Here is a 24,492-nt window from a genome sequence, read left to right as displayed (position 1 = left end):
GCTATTTATGATGCAGGTAGTTCACCTGCATGTAAGAAGGTGGTCTATGTGCCTTCACATAGACTCATCATGTTAGCCAAGTTAATAGTTTGCTGAAATAAAGATAATCTAAATACTTTTTAAGGGGGTTTCAATATCAGCTCCTGTACAGCACACGAGTAGATTTATAGTTCTGTAGTCAGTAAATACAGTCATATTTAGATTATAGATACTAACATTTTGAGAGCTACTAAGCAACCTCTACAGTCTTGCTTTCTGGAATAAGGGCTCCCCAAATGATTTAATAAAGCACAAAGGAAACAGGATTTCCTATTCACTGAATGACAGCAACTCCAGTTCTTTCAATGAAGTGGAAACTAGTTCCCACAAGAGCATGAGAAGTGCTCAAGGTAACAAGGGTAGACCATCAAAAAGGTTATTGAGGGAAGAGAGAGACAGAGGGAAGAGATCAGCGTGCTGACTCTCAGAAGAAGCAGAATACTAAATCAGCACCATTCCTGTTGACGTTGTTTTTACAAAAGAGCCAAACGATCAGGGAAACCTCTTTGGTCTTTAAAGAAAATTTAAAAGCCTCCTGGATGTGCAAATATTTTTGCTACATGCTTTGCTTACACAACCAACAGACACTTGCAGGGTATTATGAAACTACTCACTATTCATTCTGAACAACTTAGAGTACACACTCAGGAAAACAGAGTTCAGTTTTCACATTAATCAAAACCATTTCCAATTCTTTAGTCTGCTCCTATCTTTCTTATTTGTGATTTTAGAGTTGATTGTGAGACCCTAATAAGGCACATCCTCAAAGAGATACGTGTAAGTAAAATGCCAGAAAACTCCTTCATTTCAGACAGCCAGTTCAGCATCTTAACAACTACAGCTGTGCAACATCAGTTTCTCCCCTATACTTGAAGCAGCTGTCCTACAATGTATTGAATTTTCTATCGGGAACAAAACTTTGATCAAAACATAGCATTAAAATCAAGGTCCTTTTTCAAGAAATGACTGAACATCAAGATGTATGATGATACTTACTGTCCCTTCCTTTCCTCCCTTTCAATAAAAGCTAATTTTATTTTCAATAATTCTACAGCAAAAAACAAACTCCACCTTGATTTTATAGCATCTTCAAATATTAGTCTTTGAACATTTTGATGTCAGGGCAAAACTTCCCAAAGAGCCTTCTACAGCATACAGAGAACAATGGACATGCACACCTCTAAAGCTGTCAAGGGAAGAGCTCAACACCAGTGTTTGGGTACAGCTCAGGTTCAGTGACCACTGCTTATCATTTTGAGCCCTCCAGCTATTTTGAGAATTCCACCTGCAAACATGCCCACTCCTCAGAGCGTCAGTCATGCTGCCTAAGTGACTTTTGTATGTGCCTTCACTTTTGCACATACAAACCAGGACTTATCATTCCAACTCTTCCAAGTTTTTTTTTAAATGCTAATGCAAAGTGGAAACAATTGCAAGCACTAGGTAAGATAAACCCCAAGCAACTTAGGGGATGCCAGCTTAGGCGAAATCAGTTAAAATTGAGCCCCCAGTGTATAATAAAAACAAACATTATATAAAACTGGTTTTTAGGAAGATTTATACAGAGATATCTTTCTTCAGCTAATCCCAGTTTTGGACCTAAACGAATAATCAAAGCCTTCACATAGCACTGACACAACTAAGCATTTTCAGTTCACAGAATTTAAAACATTAATATTAAAAGCTTTTAGTATTAAAAGCAGAAAATAATGCTCAGTCTCAACTGCAACAGAGCTGGAACACCAACGAAATATGTTACCCATGCAGCAGATTCTTGAGGAAGTCACAATATTCACCAAATATCAAAGTACAAATAGTTTAACATTTAGTTACTGCTGTCAGTATGGCTCTCAAGTAATTCATACACTGACAACTGTAAACAATGCTCCTTATATTTCGTAGAGTCCACCACTATACTGTAAAGCATACTTCCATGTGACTACAATATTAAGCAAGAGGACAAGTTCTGTAAGATTTGTCCTTTGGCAGGTTTGTTGAGATGATGGTAGAATCAAAAACCTGCAACCGATGAAAGCTAAACCCGTATAAAGATGTCGAAAACAGTCATCATCAAAACTGTTTATTTAAAACCATACCTGTTTACGTTCAGGAAATGATTTAAATAACATACAATGTAATGAGAAATGCAAGACTCCAGAAGGAATTGGGAACTGGTATTTTGTATTTACCTTTGGTATTCCTGAAGTGTCAAGCCAATTCTGGAAGATACTTTCTACAGTTAACTCAGATCTTAAAAAATCAAAAATAAAAAAAGTTAGAAGACACATAACATTTTTTTCCACGTGAAAACTAACCCTTTAGAAGCTGAGCAAAACCCTGAATTCCAAGTGTTGGTTGTAGTGCAGTGGTACTACATTCTTGTTTTTTAAATGAGTAATACCATCAGGTGATGTGAGCAAATTAAAAACAGATCAGGTTTTGTTTGCTTAAAACTCAAATGATAAATTCAGTGCTTATGAGGATGGACAGAGAAAGTGTAAGATGGTAAACTGCGTTTATGAAACGTGAAGTATGAACAGGTGCTCTACTTCTTGTTGAGTGGATTTTTGTTTCTTTTACCAAAAAAAATCACAGGCAAGTAAATTTAGCTGGAGACATTCAAAACCTGTATTTTATTACAGAAGCAGCCTACATGTAAAGATAAAATACCAAAGAAAATGAAATTAAATACAAACTTCCTTAAATTTTTGGGTCTTAGGAGGCACTGATGGATATTAATTCTCAAAGTTACCAAGTATCTAATATACTTCAGTTTCATCTTTTCTGCACTTTCCTTATATCCTGATAACATTCACAGTAAAGTCACAGAATAGTCTGGAGCCCCAACAAAAGGCAATAGTTTGTCATGATCAAGCTGTGTGGGACTGGAATAACCACATGCATAAGTATTTGCAAATTCAGAAATTGTATTTCCCCTTTTACTTTTGTAAGCAACTTCTGTTGCATTTACTTCAACTCTGGTTGAAGTCTTCCTAACCTGCAGGGAAGCCAATTTAAAAAAACAGAACAAAACAAAAAAACACACTGTCCATGCAGTGTGCCAATACTGAAAAAGGAACTTGAGTAAGCCCTCAATGAATGTAAATATCCTGAGAAGCAAAATAGATGTGCACAGTCCTGTGCATGGTAATGCCTTGGCAAGACTCATTCTAATACTTGCAGCTACCTTCATGTGTGTAGTGTAGACCCATAACCAACAAAGCATTCATGAAAAGAACAGCCATTTAGAAGCTCTGAAGCAGGAAGTCAAGCAACCCAATACAATTTTTATTTGAATTACATGACAAAGAAGCCTTTTTTTTTTCCCCCAACCCCTGACAAAGCTGTGCCCAAAATTCTGACCCTAAAGGATGTTTATGGACTGTATCAGTGACTAAGAAGGATTTGTAATGAATACATCAGTCATTTTTACTGAACGATTTTTAAACACCTTTAAATATTAACTTTTGCTATGCCAATGGGAGAGGTATCAATCACAGTTACGCCTGCCATGCAAATGGGAAAACTGAGGCTTAGAGAACCTATGGAGTCTCAAAAGCAGTCAAGCAATATGTTACTGGATGACGCTGGAACACATTCATAGAGTAAAAATTTCTGTGTGTTTACTGATCATAGTTATTACATTTTTTTAACTTGGCTAGCTTTATTTGGAATGACTAAAGATTTAAATTATTGCTATTAATATGTGTAACAACAGTACTATTCCAGACATGGCTTATATCCCGAGTTAGATATTCTTATCCTTGTTGAATCCAAGATGAAAAATTTACCCTCCCTCTCCAAGCAGAACTAGGTATTAGCATTCCTTTGAGGTAGAATTAGCAGCTACAACCTCCACTCTACACCATTGTGTTGGGAGATCTGCCATCCCTACTCACATTGAGCAGTATTCTGAAGGAGGTCCATTAAAATGAGCAGGTCTACCTAATAGAATAAAATTCTTCCAATGTGAATTAGGGGTGGGAGAATCTCATCAAAATAGAGAGTCATCTGGCTTCTCATTGAGTAATTGTTCAACAGTATATGCAAAAAATAAGCAATCTGGTCTTGATAAGCTTGTCCAACACACACAGGAATTTTGTAACAAAGGCAAAAACCAGACACCAAGTGCCTTAAACGTAACAAAGTCTTCCTTACAAATGCTGCCCTATGTCTTCAGCTACTAAGATATGCTTGCACAAATGGGCTACAGCATCATACTGAAAATTGGAAGAAGCTTCAGATTAAAGAACATTCAGATTACAATGACAATAAAGAAATTTATACATGCTTTCATTTTCTATTAATAGTTTTGTTCAGTTTTTGATCACTCATATCTTATGGTGCAGGCCAAGGAGGCTTAATGTGGAAACAGCACTAGTCTATTCGTTGCTGGTAATATATTTTGATTGTTCATGCAATTTAGGTCCAAACTTTACCTCAACAGTGTCTTTACAAGTAAGAGATGACATATCTCTTACTTACTTTTTAAGATGACTTTAAAAGTCCCAGAAGGGGGAATAATTCCCATAGAGACAAAGAAATCTTCCCAATCACTAAATCTGAAATGTCAAAATATCTCTTGTAACATTACGAGATCGTAGACTGTCACAGACAAAAAAAATAATTCCCTCTGATCATGTGATTCAAATAATAGCAGCGGTCATGCAGAAGCATTTCTACGTGGCCAGGATTCTGAATTTTCAGGCAATTACCATTCTGCATGTCTGATCACTATGGAAATCGATTTTCTACATATAACTGAACATATACGCCATGCTTGTAATGGGGTAGTGTTCTACATTCAAATTAATTACTAAATATGCAGATTTGGTCAGCTTTTAGTAGTACCTTGTTATTTGTGCAAATTCATTAAATTTAGAGCATTTGACTGCCAGATCCTTCAGGCTATAATTACCTTTACCTTACTACAGTGCTCTAAAAATTGGAGTCTAGTCTAAGTTAGTTTTAGTTAGCTGAGTCCCTACCACAGGGAATGGATAGAAAGTATCTCCAAACAGTCAGTCAATTCACCTTCTTCAGGATAAGATGACTTTTTTTTTTTGAGTTCTTATTTCTGTCTGGTTACTACAGAAAGCACATACAGGACTAGCTTAAAACTGGACACCCAAATTTTATATAGTCAAAGGTAGATCAGGTGGATCGTACCATTTATTCTGCCTCAAACAGCTTTTTTTTATTTGTTATTGCATGAATCAAAACCAATACAGCTTAGTGTTCCAATGCTGAAGCAGAGCTAGCAGCTAGGGAAAAATACCCTTATTTGTGCATTTAATTTGTCTCACCTAGGGATAAGAAACAAAGCCTCACAATGCCAGTTTGTCCTTCCTCCTCCCCCCCCCGAAACTAAACTGAATTTAAAGTGCGAGATTTCCTCAGGAAAAAAAAATCTATGCAAAATAATAACACTACCTTTGCTATGCAGTGCCTTTGTTTAATATACCCTCTATTTCTTTCAAAGCCAACAATAGCTCATTTCAAAACACTGGCTTTGAAATGAGCTTATGACACTGAGGGGGATTGCACTGTTCTGACACAACACTAATCCAGGCAGAAGCACCACTAGTAAGTTGTTCAGCCTCTCCTGAAACTTTGACATTTTTCTCAAGGGCAAAGACAGCACGCTGCTATTTCTCTGCCTGCAGCACCCTCAGTTTCAGCTAAACACCTGTCACATGACCATATGCAGTCTCCTTTGTTGGTACTTTCACACACCTTTTTTTTTTCCAACTTAGGACATTCTTGTTAGCACCCATCAAAAAAAGCAACTTGTTTTAGCATTTTACAGGCATTCACTCTTTTTTTTTTCCAAATATTTTAGTAATATGCAGACTATTGCAAAGATCTACTCTGAATGTGTTCAGAGACAATACTGAAGAACTGTGAAGTCCTTGGAAAGGTTTCCACTAACTTCTTTGGCTTCGAAACAAGCCCAAAAAATAGATCACAGATTGCTATTTCAAAACAAATGTCCTAGAGAAAGGACACAGGGCCTGCTATTTATAGAGGCTGCAGTTCAGTAAAGCATCCATATTCAAAAAGGGCACTTACCACCTGCTTATGTTGCAGTTAAGCATCTGTAAGGACTTAAATCTGGTGGGTGTATGATTTCCTGAATGGCCTTCTGGTTAAGGTACTGTATTGGACTGTGGGATCTGGGTTCAACTGATTAGCACTATAACAGAGCTCTTACAAGGCTGGGCAGGTTCTTCAATTGCTTTGTACTGCAGTTCCCTACTGTAAAATAAGAATGCTAGTACATCCATTAGCTCATCCATTGTCTGTTTGTTTAGATGATAAGCAGATCAGCGTAGGAATGATCTCCTAACATACATACATACTGTTCATGGCCAGATTCAGTGCTTCAAAGCAAGCTCTATAAAATACTAACATTAATAATAATTTGAAAATTAGCATTATAAAAGATGTGTATATATCAAGCTTTCATTGCACAAGGCCCGAAGGCACTCTACAAACTTTATCATAAACCCACTTAATTCCTCAGTCAAGGAGGAGAAACCACTTTTAGAATAAGATGTTGCAGCAAATAAACAGTGCACGTGGAAGTGTGCAACTTTTGTTTTTTTCCCCTTTGGTAAAGGAAGATAAAAAGTCTGCTATATCCAACTGAAAATACTTCAACAAGCATGTTTGCTTCATCTGGATATATTCATTCATACACATCAATCATTTTCAAAGTAAGCCATTCCAGCTAAATATGGAGGCATAGTTAGAGCAAACCAAAGACTAGTGACTCATTAGTGATTCTGTCAACTAGCCATAGCTTCCTGCAGATAAGATTTCCTTTGTTTTTTGTCCAGCATATATATTTTGGCGTACCAAAAAAATGGAGGAATCAAAAACACTGGAAAAAACCTTTCCCAATGATTTACTTTGGGACTTGGGTGCCTACCAGCTGTTTGTCTCAATCAAAATCACCACATTCATGACAATGTGAGTAATGAAGAACGCAAGTATGAAAGAAAGAGACATATACCTGTACAGCTGAGTAGTTTGAAATTACAGCATTATTTTAACATTGATTTAGTACTTAATTGACAATTTATGAAGACATCCAAGGACTGTGGTTAGTAAGCCTGCGTTGTTAACAGTACAAATAGCAGAGCTGTAAACAAGCCTTCCTTTGTCTATCGTGTATTATTAAAACCATAGCTTTACTAGTACACTTATTTTATTGAATGAAATTAAATAAAAAATACCACCAGAAAACCCCAAAGAACAGAACTGACCTGCTCAAAAAAATCTTCAGTCGTAAAGAGCACAAGCAGCTGAAACTCTGATTTATCTGAGGCTGGTGAAACTCACCCTCTGTTACAGGGCCTTAAAAACACTGAGTCTTTGCATGGTTCACATGTTGGGCAGATGTGGAGAGGATCAATTTACAGCAAAGACTAGGGGTGTAAGCCTTGGGGAAAACAGAGCCGCTGGGCTTTTTATCAAATCTAGTGCACTGTGGTATACAGACACATAAGAGGAGTTTTTGTTGTTGTTTGGTTTAGTTTGTGGGTTTTTTTTAACGTAGCGAAGTTTCAAATTATATATGAGGAATAAAACGCCTCAGTTACAGGTGGGATGTACTGTAGATTTTCTACAGAAAGGCCAAGATAATGTAAGGCTATAGCCAGTGCATGTTATATTTTAAAAGTCTTTGAAAACAGAGAAGGGTAATGATAGGTATTTGTTTGTCCTTCTTGCCATTAGCCCTTCACACACAGAAATAATCTGCCTTAAGGGCAAGTTAGGCAACTCTAAAGGACCAGAAGCTACTGCTAGGCCTGTCTCATGTCAGTATTCAGCCGCAGTCCAGAAACAGGAAGATCCTGCCTTAGAGAATGGATTCCTAGTGCTAACATGCCATTAAAATTGAGTCAGAGCAGGAAGTGAAGTAGCCGTATAAACTACGCATATAGTCCTCCTCCTCTGAGTACAGAAGGCAGCAAAAATCAATGACTGCCTCTTAAGAAGTTACGTCTGTATCTTGGAACTGCTCATTGCTGGGAATGTACTAAAAAATCTCCTGCAACTAAAAACTAAAGGAATAAGTACTGGAAGAGTGACAATCTTTTAGATATAGTCTGCTGCATGCAATAGCAGAAAACCAATGTTGGGTTACACCAACATAATAATTACAGAAAATTTCCACACTGTTGTATGATTGCTTTCTGCCAGTGTTAATCCTGTTCTCATTACCAAAGTCTCCCATAAGCCAAATTCTACTCCTAGCTACACTAGTTTGCTTCTGTCGCCGCAGCTGAGGGCAGGATTTGGCTTGATTCCCTACTACTAATTTATCTTTTCTTCTTCTCTTTTTTTTTTTTTTATGATTAAGTCCAGCCTCCATTACAAACTTCAGTATATTGGAGTGCTTAATATTTTCCAAGTAAGTAGCATTTAGTTTTAACATTAAAATTTTACTTGGTAGAATTGCACAAGTCTGGGAGGTTTTGTGTGCTACAAAGAATTTTGTTGCTCTAATCTTGAAATGCACTTCACTCCTACGACTGAACTTTGTGCAAAAAAGCACTCATCAGCAGATGATCTCTAAAAATACTTCATTTTTATCTTTCGTCCCTTTGCTTTTACCTCAGGCTAGTATTTGTGTACTAGCAACAGAAAACATTCAAGAATGAAAAAACATCTTTGTAGCAGGTAAGAAATAAAGGCCTTCTCTATATCCAGATGTTCTATTATTCTTGGCGTTGCTGTTGGTAACTGCACCCAAAGTAATTTGGCAGTAGGTAAGTTCAGATATGCTATATGTCTGATTGTAGCATCAGCATAAAAATGAATTACCATAGACCTGAAATTTTGTCCATATGTTCTGGAGTATGATGCAACGCAAATGGAGACATACTTCTTTTGCATTAGTCTCACTGAAAGTTTAAATATTTTGGTATGTTTCTAGGCTGAAAATTGGAGGCTTATTCAAATAACATTTTGCACTGGGTTTGAACTTCAGAGAAACACAAGTGAAAAAAGGAAGGAAAACAGGTATTTTAACAAATCAATGTATAATCATGCCATTTAATAATTCACTTTCACATATATTCCATTTAATATTCCTATTTGGACTGCAAACCCATATCCAAGGGTATAAACGAAATATCATCCTACAGTACATCATTGGAAAATGTAACACCATGGTGCAAACTAAACTCATGATGCCACAAAACACATTATCTCCATGATAACTAGCTTCTCTATCCCTCACCCTCTAAGAACAGAAGTGTGTCACTAAAAACTCAAGGCATTTGACTTCTATGAATATCTTCTCTCCCTTTTTTTCCAAAGTACTCACCCAGATTTATGAAGACTTTTGGAATCCTGCTCCCCAAAACTGCATTTTTCAAGCGAACACATTATTTTTAAAAACTATAATATGTAAAGCTACACTACAAAAGAATCTGTATTTGTAGCACAGTCTGTAGTAGCACAGAACAAATGAACTGATAAGCAGGGATGGATTCAAAGCTCTGCTAAAGACTAGCTGTATTATCTTCGGCCAGTCACAGTCACATACAGCAGGATTTTGAAGGACATTTCAGGCAATTAATGCTGGATTTCCGTTAGCGTTTTCCATCCTTCCCCGTTTGGCACAATGTGTGACAGGGAGGGGATGGTACCAGACTACTGCTTGAGGAAAATCCATCTTCTCTGGTTTCCTAGATCCACGGCAAAGCTCTGGCCTCCTTGCTCTAGGGTGCTATGTGCCAAAAGCAGCTGGCAGGAGGATCACAGATTAATTTGAAGAGGCAGCTGCGCCTGGCACTTCAGATCGCATAGTGAACACAGGACCTCACTGCTGCCCTAACATGCAAGTTAAACGCACTGCTTGAGGGAAGCATGCGATAGGAACAACACAGCAAGTCTCATATTTTTGTGTATATAGGTCTCGGAATTTTCGGAGGAAGATACACACATTTGAAAAAAGCAAGCAGAACAATACTAAATGAAATCCTACTATTTCTGGCTAGCACAGCTGATATTTAAATCTGATTTCTACTTTCTTCTTTGACTTTTCTAGCCTGGCTCTCACTTACTTTTTTTGTTCAGGGATGTCTTCCAACAGCATGCAAAGAAAATCCTGGAAAACAAACAAAGCACCACAGTTAGTATGTTTATGAAGACATAACTGTGTCTGCATTGCTAGTGAGTAATGGATTTATAAATATTGCAGATAACAATGATAAGAAAGAAGTTTATATATCCACTACGGTGATATACTGCTCAGTTATTTGTACAACATACATTTGTCAGTTTTCCAACCCACTCAAGCAAAAAGTGTCAATATTGAAAGAAAATGGGCTTGAAAAGCCTGCTGACTATTTTACACAATCCCACATTCCCACTTCTATTTAATCTATAATACACACACACAAATTATATTTAAAACTCTTAAAGTCTGCAGATTCACATACTCAAACGCTAAGAAACACCAGAATTAAGAGTGTTTATGTTCTCTCCACTTGCTTATGTTATCACACTGTCTTTAATTATATAACCACATGAGGCTTTTTTTTCCTTAATGCCCATACCTGATTGGAAGATCACACCTATTCCTCATTCCGTGACAAAATTCACAGTGTTGCTGCCAACCACACCAACTAAGAAGTAGATTCTTCAGAGAAAAGGTAGATAGAATTTCTTTCATGGATTTACAAAGAAGGTGCAATGCCAGTGTAACAGCATTACTATCATCCTCACTTATAATGTTATGATAAGCCCTCTTTCGAAAGTTACACCTGACATCACACAAAGGTTCTCTGGCACCCCATGCTATACATGACCTAATTTTAATGACAATCACTTTGGCACAAGGCACTCCTCTGAACAATCTCATGAGAAGAGGATTTATTAATATCAATTATTTATTTATATGCTATTTCAAAAAGCAATACCTCCACTTTATGAATACTAATCTTTGTGGAGACAAGTTTCATAGGCTAATGATGTTCCTCACTGCAATATATGAGTGCAGGCTGATTTCTGATTGCAAGTACTTGCTCCTTAAGGTCTTGAAGAATGTTTTCTAAAAGGCAGAAAACTTTTATTTAGGGACTCTAACATGGCATTCAACAAAAGATGCTGTTTCTCTGTCTGATTATGGCATTGTTAGGGAATCAAAGAAACAGTGATTGCACAACTGAAACTACTGGTAACACAGTTAAGCCTTCCTCCTTTAGATTACAGGTGAGATTCAGTCTATGTTGCAGTGGCCGCAAAATTTCCTTTGACAAAAGGTAAATTACACAGTGCTGGGCTCAGTGTTGCTGGGGCAAGAATGCCATCATTAACTGTGCCAGGAGTCGTTCTGTCCTAACTACAGTGGATTGCTGACATGATGATAAAGTGTGAAATCCCCTTACTTCATACTACTACTTGCAGTTCTGTACCATTATTCTGTATGTAAACAGAGAACTACTGTCTCCTTCTACTTGTGGAATCTTTGCTGGAGGTACAGAGTAAGCTTACATGGAAATAAAGAATACAAAAAGATCATCATTAGAGTTGTTTCAGAAGTGTATGAAAAGTAATACTGAAGTCGTCATCCTTGACACTATTTGCACTGTCTCTGTATACATTAATGCAGCTAGATTCCGTGATGGGATTGCATCAACTTTTTATAATCAATCCCACAGTACACCTGGAGATACCTCTGGTATTAGAAGTGTTTTTATATTCTGTATATTATACTATGAAATTAAACATCTCCTTTGTGATTAAAGCTGTCTTCATTTTTCCAAGTATCTATTAAGAATAAGGCAGTAGCCATCATTCTACACACTTTCTTAAAATTACAATTAATCTATTCTATCTTATTTTAACTGCTTCTATTTTGATGCTCCAAAACAGAGTAGGAAAACAAATTACCACTTATCTCATATTTGCATGGCTTTTAATGTTTGCCTATTATCAAGTCTGCATGACACATCCCATTATAGGTCTGACTTTTCAGTTGCTTATAATTTTGCCAAACTTTAACCATCTGGAGTGAAATTTTATCCTCAGGCTATTTTTTTCTTCCTCCCCAGCTGAAATGGTTCAGAAGCATCCAAAAGAAAAGTTAGGGATAATGTGGGTTTTTTTAAGCTTTGATGCCATTTTTTTAAGAGGTTCTAGTGACCTTACACTTGGAAGCAAAGACTTGTGGATGACCAGGGTAACCATAAATAAATGCTGAGTCAGATCATAAAACAAATTATAGTTTGGTTTTTGTCTTTGTTGCAAGTAATTCAATGAAGCCAGAAAGAAAATATGAGTTTGAAATCACATGCCACCACAGTGCTGCATTATTAACAAACTGGCTTATATTCATATTATTAAATAATCTCACTTCCCTACATACTCCTGTTGTTCTTCCCTGGCTGGAAACCAAGAGGCTAGAAAACAACTTTTCCCTATATACAGAAACTGTTATTCCGCAGTTTGTGGAATTTTGTTGTCATTTGGCCAAACTGAAAAAGCCTTTGAAAAATGAGTTAACACACGTTTGCTAAGGATTTGCTAGACCCTCATAATTAAATTCCCTAAAGACTCCTGTCTGCTTTCACCATAGTCCAGGCTGAAGCCAACAATTTTAATCACAACTGCAACTTCGGGCTGCTGCTGAGCAGATCAAATCTGGATACAGACTGTGAATTGAGATCAAGGAGAAGTTTTCTTTGCACTGTTAATGCATGTAGCATGTCTGAGTCAAAGGCAAAGAAGAGTGGGGACCCAATGACTGAGAAGTAAGTTGAGAGAAGTAATTTTGAGAACCCTAGGAATGAAGGCTACTTGAAGCAGTAACTGGAGAGATCTGGGTTTAGAAGACCTTTTATTTAATGACTAAAGATGCTATATTATTACTCCAATTCTTGTCTTGAGCAATGACCAGCATGTTTCTACTCTTGAACTGTTTTGGGGCAGCAGACAGGTACCTCTTTCTGAAAGGTACTTTACATGTTGATACTAAATAAAGAACACTGAATATCAAAAGACAAATTATATCCTCTTTATGAAAAACTCAAATCAAATTTCAAGTACTCTACGACCACAGATACTTTCAGTTAAATTCTCTAACTGAAATATAAATGGGGTGCATAAGAGTAATGGAGATTTTGTGACTAAAAGTGATACATCTAAAAGGACTTTCAGCTGGCAACAAACTCCAAATGCACTTTCATCCAATTTCTTACGGAAATTACCCACTCAAAGTTAAACTATCCCTATCAATTATGCAGTTTCTAAGTGACATAACTAAATGGTAAATGTTACTTTGTCCCTTTTGGGTGGAAAAATAAATAATGAGCACCCTTCATAGGATCCTGTTTATTTTGAATTCCCTCCCCACTCATCTTCCTGGCTTTTATTTAACAAAATCAGCAACATGTTGAAATCCTTCTCTTGGCGTTTTGGTAACAACCCCAGAATGCCCCTCCAAAGACAACTTCCTACCAAGAGTAGGCAAGACTCCCCAACTATATGCTCTATTATCAGGCAGCAATCATTAGCCAGACAGCTTAGCAGCCTAAGCCCCAGGCGACAGAGCCACTGACTAGCTCCAGTCAAATGCAGAATCTGTTGCCCATTTACCCCATACCAATGAACTGCATTCAGGTCCCTAGCAATTCCCTAAAGAAAAATGACCAACTATTGTGGCAAACAAGAAAACATAGCACATATGAGGATCTGACAAGGATTTCTGGTAAATCTTCCTGTGGATATTTAAGGTGGTATCAGCCCCCTGGATGGCCCTTCCCCGGCATTTCTCTGACTGGGGTTATTGTCCCTGTGTAGCAGAACAGCAGAAGGCAACCTGTATCCCTGCCCGAGCTGCCCAAATTGACAGTCCAGTGCTTTCACACAAACCAATCTTAGTAAACTGTCCCTACTAACAAGACTGAACTTGTCCTCTTAGGTACAGTGTGAATAACTAAGGGAAGCAAGTCTTAAATCACCCCAGCTGTATTTGTAAAAGGGTTTCTGTCAGAGCCCCAGGTCTTTTACAAAAATTATCTTTGTACATGTCAAAACACCTCAGAGCAGGTAAGTCCATTCAGGGACCAGATAAGTTGGAAAAAGTATGTTGACTGTCACTTAATTCACTGAACAAAGCATTGGCATTCCTCCTTACTTTATTGATGGGAAGGTTCAAACTAGACCCCAGGCAGGGAAGTGAAGGCATGCAGCTTGAACACACCTTCTCCTAATGCTTTGACACCAGAGCCTATGTTGTCTCAAATTCACTTGAAATGTTTTAATTTCTTCGGAAGTTACACAAATTCTCACTGTCCACTAAAAACAGTAAATATACCACACCATGTAAAAATTTCAATTAAACACAGATTCCTCCTATTTTACATGTATAAACATGTAAGAACCCACATATATACCTAAGAAAAAGATGGTTCTACATAGAGCCCTCAATCGTTCTTTAGACTTCTGTTTAAGACGATCCAGGAGAAAATCATATGTAAGATACATTTGACTGATTATTTCAAATACATCTCACTAAATCAAACAAAAGGTGTAGCTGTGATTCAGCATTAATAAAACGCACATGCGTTGGGTCTGCTCCCTTGTCAGTTTGCTCTGGTCAGAATTAAAGAATTTATCTTTTTTCCTATCAAATGATATTGCATGATAAGCTACCATGTAATTTTAAGCTTGAAAGATGCTAAATGGAAGCTAAGCAAATACAAAAACTTTGGTCAGCAGAGGAGTGAAAGACTACTGTAACAGAAGTGGAAGTGCAAAAAGATACTCCACAGCTGAAGACGGAGGCTCAACTTAGTAAGTTCAGCAGCTATGGGAAGGATTTGCGTACTCTATCAGAAATGTATGACATTTTCAGATATATGGGTCACTTCCCTGATAGAAGACAATTATATGTGTAAAACTTATTGCTTCTTTGAAGATCTCTATACTTGAGATAAATGATACCAAAAGATACTTGTTTTTTTAATACAACTATACTGTTGGACATTAAAATGTGTGACACATTAACTGACTTTTTAATCATTCATCTGTATTATACATTATTATAAAACATCTGGGCTCCTCTCAGCATCACTACTCTCTGGTTTCTTCTCCAGTTCCATTTCTAGCCCTACTTCATTCTGATCTCTCTGTCCTTTAAAATACAGAATTTATCTTATATAATTATGAAAAAATATCAGAAAAAAAGAAATAGAAAGTTTTCTCACAAGAAAAAAAACTTGCCTTATACCATGTTAATGACTTTTACTAACCTAGTCTTACTTATACTTCAAGCACAATATTTCAGACATTCCTTCTTTCAAGATGCTTGTACTGAAATAGAGATATGGCCTAAAGCTAGTCAGATTTTTATATACAAACACAATGGGTTGTTAAAATGTGCAGTGCAATTAACTGATCCATACATTAATCAATTGTCAAATATGTAAGCATTTTAAACACAGTTAATCTCAGGTTAAAATGTCTGACCTATTGAAGCAGTCTTTTTTATTGCCTGAGACTTGTTAGAACTTAACAGGTTGAACAGAAAGAGAAGGATATTGCATGGTAAATAAAGTGCCTATGAACAGTGAACAGAGAACAAAATACCAAGCAGCTCCTTCATATGAGCGCAACACCTATTCTATAAAAACACCTGCCTTTATAAATGAGGCAAAGGTCGTCGGAAAAAAAATAATAAAAGGACAGTGATCATGTAGTAATTAAAGGTTGTCTCATAATGCATACATATAAGGGAGGTGAAAGAAGGCTGCATGGTGCACAGCTAACAAAAAAGTAGGAATCTGTTCATTTATGCAAGAATTGGAACAGGAAACTAACTCAATCTGAGTAAAACTGACCCATCTATTTCTGTTTTCCAAGCACATGTGAGTGTAGAAAGCAAAGACAGCTTTCCTAGAGGCTGCTGTGGATGGGACAGCACCAGAGTCCACACCATTCCCCACTGATGTCAACAGTTGTTCGCTCAGGCTCACAGGTCAGTAAGCATGGAACAACTGGGGCCAAACTGCAGAGACAAATTTTTAGTTAAACTTTTATCTAAAGAAAAGATTCTAGTGATTGAAACATCAAAATACATGTACCCTGCATGCTTAGACTTCTAATTCTAGTTACAAGAGTTCTACAAGCTAATGGATGGTTGAATGGCAATCTGTGTGTGCAGATACCGATTTTATAAAATGATGACAATGGTATATGCCTATGCAAATCTGTGTGCACGAACATGTTGATGTCATGTTGATGTATGTATACACACTGTGAGCTTGGATCCATACATCTGCCTTTAAAACTTTTAAGAATAGCATAAATTATGGTTTTTTTGAAGCACTGCCTCCTTAACTGTCATTCCACTATAGCAAATTATAACTCTATCAGATGGATGAACACTACAGACCTTGGGTTATTATTACAGCAGACAGAACTACATGAAAATTAAGGTCTGCAAACAATTCAATTCCCAAGGTGTTCTTATTTCAGTATCAAACTGAACAACAGGTTTAACTGTGTTAGGAATATCAGCAACTTGCACTCCTTTCTATTTATTTACAGTCAGTAACACTCCATTCATTATTTAAAAAGTTCATTCAAAGCAGTTACTAAGTGAATTCTCTCACAGAAAGAAAAATGGAAGATTTTTTTTTAAACCCTTCTCAAAGATTCCAGACTTGCTTTACTCATCTGTTGCTAACTCAACTAAAATAAACAAAAACTACTATTAAAAACATACCGAGCATGCACTCAAAATGAAGGAAAAAGGCAAACTGATTAATGTTTCACATCTGAAGTCATTTCCTTGCACCTGCAGCTCCCATCTAGGAAAAATACTACAAACACCACTGAAAACAAGACTAGTATTCAGAACATGGGCAATTATTTTCACTGTTTTTACTTTCCCTGTCCCCACAATTCCTAAAGCTGGGAACTTTTACAGTTATTTTGGACAAGGTGAAATTACACCACTATGATATTTAAAATTACCATTTGTACCTCTGTTTATTTTAAATCCTTTATTCATTTAAACACTGACAGCACATTTGTTCAAGAAGGAACTTGAATAATAAACTTTGTTTATTATAAACTTGACTTCATTGCTTCTGCATTTGCAACTCCTGCTGTGATTGCTTATCTACCTGTACCAGACACTGACATAAATACAGTCTTTAAGATTTCTTACAAAGAAAGTGAATGCATTTACAATTGGATATAGCCCTATCCCCTTTTCATTTTTAATCATAGTGACCAAACAACAGGATGATGTTAAAATTCTGTTCCCAGCAACTTCAATGGGAGCTGGATTTAGGCCACTGTGAAACAAGGTAAAAGCACAAAAAGCACACAATAAAATTTATATAGTACATAGCTCTTTCTCCACCAAATCAAGTATCTTCAAATGAAGGAAAGGATCTTTTTTTCATCTACATTAAGCACATAGCTATGGACATATTGCACATATTCAAATAAAAAGTACCTTAAGAAACCTGAAATAAAAGCATCACTTCCTCTTGCTTGAATAATTAAAAACACTGAACAATTTTTTTATCCATAACCAAAATGGTTGTTTCTGGGTGCAGAAACAACATGCAGTATTTTTCATCTTATGAGACTGGAATTAGATAAGCTACAAATTGATATTTCATAGCAGAGTGCTGGACAAAGGGAGAAGTTTCTAGTAGATGGGTAGTTCAATTACAATGCAGTCTAGCTATCACAACTAATAGTATAATGTGCTAAGACATTTTGCAGCATTTAAACAGTCTACTGACACAACTCATCTCACATCAACCAGGAGCAACAAACTAACTTTTTCTCACCAAAATGCGAGCCCCTTTCTTACCACCAGATTAAAACACCGGCCTGCTTCATGTTTTTAGCAGTTTCATGATTTCTGTAATTTTCAAAAAGTTTCAGCTGTGTAATAGTGTAGTGTCATATTTATGATTTTGGACACCATAATGCAGACAAGGCTCATGTAGTCACTAGCATTTTCCACACTATGCCAAACATAACCGCTCAGGGTCTCAGTAACATGGTACAGTAAACAGCTGCAGCAGTGGAAACATTAACTCCCTTAACACCGCAAACGTTCCTCCACAGGGCAGAGCTGCTACAGTGGAGCTACTATGCCTAACTTCTGGGCCACTTGACATATGAAAGAATCCACAGGTCTGTCAGCTATTTGTAAGATACATGGGCATACATCTCAACCCATAAGAGTGAGATTCAAAACGGCAAGCGCACGAGGAAAGAATCCCTGTGGCTGGAAGAAACAGGGAAGTGTTAGACCCCATTCCCTCAAAATCAGAGGCCCTTACTCTGTGTTGCAAGGAGACATTTACCACCATCCTGAATCCCCTCAAAGATTTCAACCATAACTCCAGAAAAGGCAGACTTCAGCAAAGAAACTGGTTTCAGAAGTTCACTCATACCCCTTCTCTCTTCCCCTGCCCCTCACTCTCATCACACTGCTCTTCTAGTGATGCCAACTATTTGTCATGTTGTGCCTTTTGTTCCAGGCCTGTTTTTAACCATGATGACTTTAGTCACCTGGTTCACAGACACCCCCATGAATGGGTGGTGTCCCACAGCATTACGGAAGCAACAAGCTGCAGTGCCATGGCACAAGCTGGATTCATCACCAATGACAGGATTTCCTAGAATTTTGGGTTCAGAGAGCTATGTCATTCACTTCTCAAAACAAAACGCTGGAGGACAAGACAGTCCCCCTTTTAATGCTACAACCAGTGGTTAGAGGGCTTTTTCAGAAAGACCCAGGGGGAGGTAAATTTCTATTTATAACCCCAGGTGGGTTTTCTGCGTAACAGATGGTACAATATACTGTGATGTGACTTGCTCAATCTTCTCTTTTGAAGCTGTTCTATTTTGCATGGAATAATTATACGCCATTTATGTCAGCAAGAGAACAATCTAAGTGTGTAGTTCAAGTGATTAATATATGCAGTTGGACGTCGGGAGGGCAGATTCCAATTCCTAATTCAACATTATATTTTACAACCAAGCCTTCACCAATCCAGGAAGAAATCCTGTTCTATGAGAACACCTGCTCTTAAGAGTGGGCTGCCACTGCATGGTATCACCGTCAGAGAAAGTCTACTGAAAGAAAGAAACAGCACATCTTGAACATCACATTTAGATTAATACTTCAGTAACAATGTTTTAGAAAGCATGGGAGTATGGACCATGATGAGGAAACAAACATGGGTGCAATGTCACAGAGTGATCGGGACATCACTCTCTGACTTGGTGAGAAAGAAACCGTTCTCATAAGCAAGACTGTGAACTTATAAGCATTGAATGAAGCAGCACGCACAGAGGAAGGAAATAAAGTCAGAAATATAATGTGCACACACTGTTACAGTTTATAGAAGTTTTCAGTTACATTCCTACTCTGTGTTTCTTCTCTATCAGAAACAGAGAGGTACCAGGGAAAAGACTGACTGATCACAACCAAAACCCATGAGCTAAAAGACTACAGGAGACAGTTCCAGTACGGTAAATGACCCTATCTTTGAGAACATCAGCACCTATGAACGTTGACTTTTCGAAGTATCAAGTTTAAAAAAAAAAAAAAAATCACCCATTGTTTACATTATCAGATACTAGCAGGGTGTCCGATTTATGTATCAACCTGAAAAAAAAGTTCTGCCCTCTAGCAGGTAGGAATTGCACCAATATTGCCAAGTTGCAGTTGCCATTCTCTTTTCACCACAACCAGAAGTGGTGATTTAGTTAGTCAAACCAAAAGTTTAGGTCATTTGTTTTTTTTCAGAAAGTGAGGAACAACCCCAAGCACAGTACCTGAGAAAGAACAAGCTGCCCATGGAACCTATGGACAAATTTTCGTAAAGATGCAAGGTATGAAGCCTCTCCTATTGTCCTTGCCAGAGACCGCAAAAGGAAATAACCCTGCAAGAAATTAAGCCAGAAACAAATAGAATGCTATGAATTCACTGACATCTAGAAGAAGGAAGTCTCTATCATATTAGTAAAGCAATTTCAATAAAAATCAGCTGACAACACTCACCTTCAAATAGTGAACCTGCATGAAGATTTTTTCTGCTTTAAGACCATGTTTGACAACAGATGCTCCAGACTCACTCAATTCTCCTGTGCTCTCCTTTTTGGGCCTAAAATGGTAAACACACTAATTAAGTCTTCAATAAGTAAGTAAAGAAATAACTCATACATTACACATTCTCATAGTTGAAAGCATCATGAATGACATACTAACTTTAGACACCTGTGACTAGTTCAGTCTTTTTCTTTACCCTAAGTACGTAACTTGGCTTGGACAGACAAACAAACGTCATACTTCTAATGCAATTTTGTACATAGCTGACCACATAGCTGGGGTACAAACAAAATCCATCACTAAGTTGGTGTACTCTTTTCACTGCCAGCATGACATCACATTGCATGCCATTCTACAGTGCACAGACACATTATGAACAAAGAGGAACAAACAAAAAAAGACATTTTAAGGGGAAGGGGAAAGAAAGGGGAAGGGAATTGAAGTCATTATGTTCAACTAAAGATTTCTCTTCTTATACCTGAACATTGGCTTAACAGCTTACACGACTATACTTGCAAGAATAACCTCTTTCACCTGCATGCAATACACTGCAGAAGAAATAATGGTCTGTTTTTCATTTTTGCAGTTTGGGATTGGAAGAAAAGTAGTTGAAGTTTTAAAAGAGCAAGCCTTTCACATACACACAGGTTTGGGGTTTACAGACAATAATGTCTGGAACAAACCTACTTCTTCACTGCCTAATTTTAAAATGTAATACAGCATCTGGTATGCCAGAAATCTACAGCAGTAAAGTTTGGAGGACTTCTAGGCTCTTACAAGCACAGAGTGAAACTGAAGAGAAGCTATGCAAACATTTTTTCTTCATTTGTAAGCAGTGCTGTCATAGGCATAGTACTGAAGAGCCCTCTAGCTTTTTTTCTTCCATCCAGAAAACATCCCAGCTAACAGAGGTCTGGGAATAGATGTCTGTCTTAGGAGCCTAACACTCTGACTGAAGCAACCTCTCCAATTCTAACTGTGGATTTTGAAATGGACAGTCTTGGAAACCAAACATCTTTCCCCCCACTTTCACAGAATAGGGGCAACACAGGCCACAGCAGAGCAGGATTCTTCAAACCACATCACTCCCACACTTCTCAGGAGCTAATCCCTGTGATCAAATTTCTTTCATATTTATGTCTGCTTTGAGGAAAACATTCTTCCTTTTTTTTGTATCTGTGTAGTGGTTTCTCATTAGAGTTTTGTCCAGAGTGCTAAGCTGTTTTTTTCACCCTTTAGGCACTATATTTAGGACCTGTGCACATGAAATTCACTTCACACAGTAAAATCTTGTTAAAATATAACTGTTTGAAATAAAATAGAAAAACAAAATGCAGATTCAATTTTATACTGTTCCTAACACAGTCCTTTACCACGGTATAGTTCATATTTTCTTTCAAGGAAGATCTTCCTTCAACATTGAAAGGAGGAGATCAATAATTGATTTCTTATCCTATGGTCACTCCAGTTCTTCGAGACAACATCATTGCAGATCCACTGTAGAAGAGCAGAGGTCCACCTCTGCATTCTGGATCAGTCTCCTGGAAGGAAGGCCTGCTGGCATTCTATACGCGACTTTTCATTGTTCTCTGCATATATAAAGAGCCAAAACTGCTTCATTTATCTCATAATAAATAGCCCAGTCTATAGACTTTAAAAAATGGAGTTTGAGCACAGGCTACAGGATCCACACTACACTGAAATACCTCCCATAATCACAATTACTCTAAATCAGGCAACCATACTTCCTTCCTTCCTCCTCCAACTTTGTGCCTGTGTAGATCCTAATAGGTGACTAGAAAGCAGTATCCCATCTGGATGATGGTACTGAAGAATTTCCTTTTGCAAAGGATGTATATATACTCCTGATAATGTCTGCAAAAGAGTGAAATATTCAGAAAATTACCCTGTTCTCTGCTGGTCAGTACTTCAGCATACTATTTTAAAGCAATGCTTAGTATATTTATAACACATTGAAGGTACAGAGACTGAAAGTTTGTTACACTGACCTACAAAACCTGGCATCTAACCTAGTTGATGAAGCTAGGCATAATGCTAAAGGCAAGCTGATTCAAGGTATTCAAGCTGCTACCTGGCACATTTTAGATACTGGCAAATTTCTGAAGGAAGCAAAAGATGCTGCTTTTTGTTTGCTGGGCAGAGAAGTACATTGTACAAAGTAAAAGCACAATTCACGAGGAAGTCCTTGGTAATTAAATGCTCTGATGTGCTAGGTAGTCATGAAAACCTACGCAGAGACCACAACAGATCATCTGAAAGGCATGTTTCCTATCAGTGTGATAGAATAAAACTCTTTAAACACCTACAGAGCAGTCAGAGAGCATTGCTTCAGGAGGGAATGGACTTGACTCAAGTGGAACTCAGAGACAACTTTAGAATTAGATATCAACACTGGTTTGTCTTGATGAAGAATCACAAGCTGCAGTTCAATCATATGGGCCACGACATGAAACAATCTCAACACCAGCTTTATTCCACAGAACAAAAACGGACTTCTCTAGTCTTCTTTGCTTTTATAACATGAGAGACTGGATGAGAGTGCTGGTGTCAATGCTTGCCAGCAGAATGAGTGCCAGGACATATTTCACAGGTGCTTTTATCCCTGCAGGTTTGCTTCAAACTCTGTGAGAAAATACACAGGATTCTGTCTGAAGTCTTATCCTGTATGAGCACTACAGTGCCACAAATTCCCTCTTCAACACTAAGATTTCATGATGCTGCCTTTCAGAGCTGCTGCCCACTGAAAAGACGCTTACCTATTTCTTTCATACCTGACTTCTTTTTTCACAGGTAGCTTATAAGATGCTACTATAACATAATATCAAATATCCATAATAAGAAGAAACATCATGCTGATGATCAGTTTGCTGAGTGGCTTTCGCCTAGTCTGAACAGGTATTCATTTGCTGGATCAAAAGTTAATAGGATCAGCTGACAAGTTTTGGGCAGGATTTTCCGGCTGTCAGGAGAAAGCACAGAAAGTCCTGTGATCATCCAGCAGGTAACAAAAACATAACTGAAGAATAAGCTTATGCTTGGGAAGAGTGGGTTGGCTGATTTTTTACTTCCTGATATAATTGGCAAGAAGTAACAAGCAGTTATCGTTTAATTTTAATATCCTTGTATAAAAACACAAGCCTGAACCAGCAAAAGCCTCAGTACAGACCCAAAACCCAGTGCAATGCCAAGACTGAAATTTTCTCTCTTACATGCTGTCGTAGTTTAACCTCAGCCGGCAACTGAGCACCACACAGCCACTTGCTCACTCCCCCCGCCCCAGTGGGATGGGGGAGAGAATCGGAAGGGTAAAAGTGAGAAAACTTATGGGTTGAGATAAAAACAGTTTAATAATTGAAATAAAATAAAATAGTAGTAGTAATAGTAGTAATAATAATAATAATAATGATAGAAGAATATACAAAGCAAGTGATGTATGATGCAATTGCTCACCACCCACCAACTGATGCCCAGCCAGTCCCTGAGCAGCGATCACTGTTCCCCAGCCAACTCCCTCCAGCTTATATACTGAGCATGACATCACATGGTATGGAATATCCCTTTGGCCAGTTTGGGTCAGCTGTCCGGGCTATACTCCCTCCCAGCTTCTTGTGCACCTCTTTGCTGTCAGAGTATGGGAAGCTGAAAAGTCCTTGACTTAGCATAAACACTGCTTAGCAACAACTAAAACGTGAATGTGTTATCACATTATTCTCATGCTAAAACCAAAACACAGCACTATGCCAGCTACTAGGAAGAAAATTAACTCTAGCCCAGCTGAAATGAGGACACATACCAACTCTGGAAAGCACATGGACATACGTTCAGAAGGAAGAAGAAAAAAAAACAGTAAATGTACAAAGAGAGAACGTATTCAAGTCCATGCCACAAAAATAGTAGAGAATATTTATATCTGACTGAAACCAGTGGAAAGTCCTTAAATGCAACCACAGGAAACTAGAGACATCAGAGAGGAAGAGACTGCCAGAATCCCAAGATGTATCACGTTCCTCTCCTGAAGTGTATATTAGAGGCATATTTTTCAAACAAGAAACGATTTGTCATTCTTCTGTATTAGCATTGAGAATACCACCATGTAAAAGGTTAGCAGCATGCTTATTAGAGAGACTTAAGTCTACTAACTGTGGAAGTCAATAGAAAGCTTAAGTTTCAATGTCAAGACAAAACAATCCGTCCTGAGTTTCAAACTACAAAGGATATTTTGGCCCTTAGAAAAATGATTTTAAAAATTTACACCACACACACATTTTATTAAAAGTAACAACTACACAATTAACACAAAAGACGACAAATGTGATTCC

At 37.6% G+C, this 24,492-nt stretch overlaps 1 protein-coding gene across 1 annotated transcript in view; it reads right to left on the bottom strand.

The window, feature by feature from the left end:
- The window catches only part of LOC103920405 (chromosome unknown open reading frame, human C9orf3), a 193,565-nt gene that overhangs the window by 94,388 nt on the left and 74,685 nt on the right, over positions 1 to 24,492 (bottom strand). The window contains 4 exon segments of the mRNA XM_009328133.1: positions 2,229 to 2,289; positions 10,122 to 10,165; positions 19,879 to 19,986; positions 20,105 to 20,207. Coding sequence (XP_009326408.1) covers positions 2,229 to 2,289; positions 10,122 to 10,165; positions 19,879 to 19,986; positions 20,105 to 20,207 — 316 coding nt within the window.

This window comes from Pygoscelis adeliae, unplaced genomic scaffold, assembly GCF_000699105.1.
Source record: "Pygoscelis adeliae isolate BGI_AS28 unplaced genomic scaffold, ASM69910v1 Scaffold45, whole genome shotgun sequence".
NCBI lineage: Eukaryota > Metazoa > Chordata > Aves > Sphenisciformes > Spheniscidae > Pygoscelis > Pygoscelis adeliae.
Note: the sequence above shows the minus strand (reverse complement) of the source record. Positions and strands in the feature narration are given on the sequence as shown.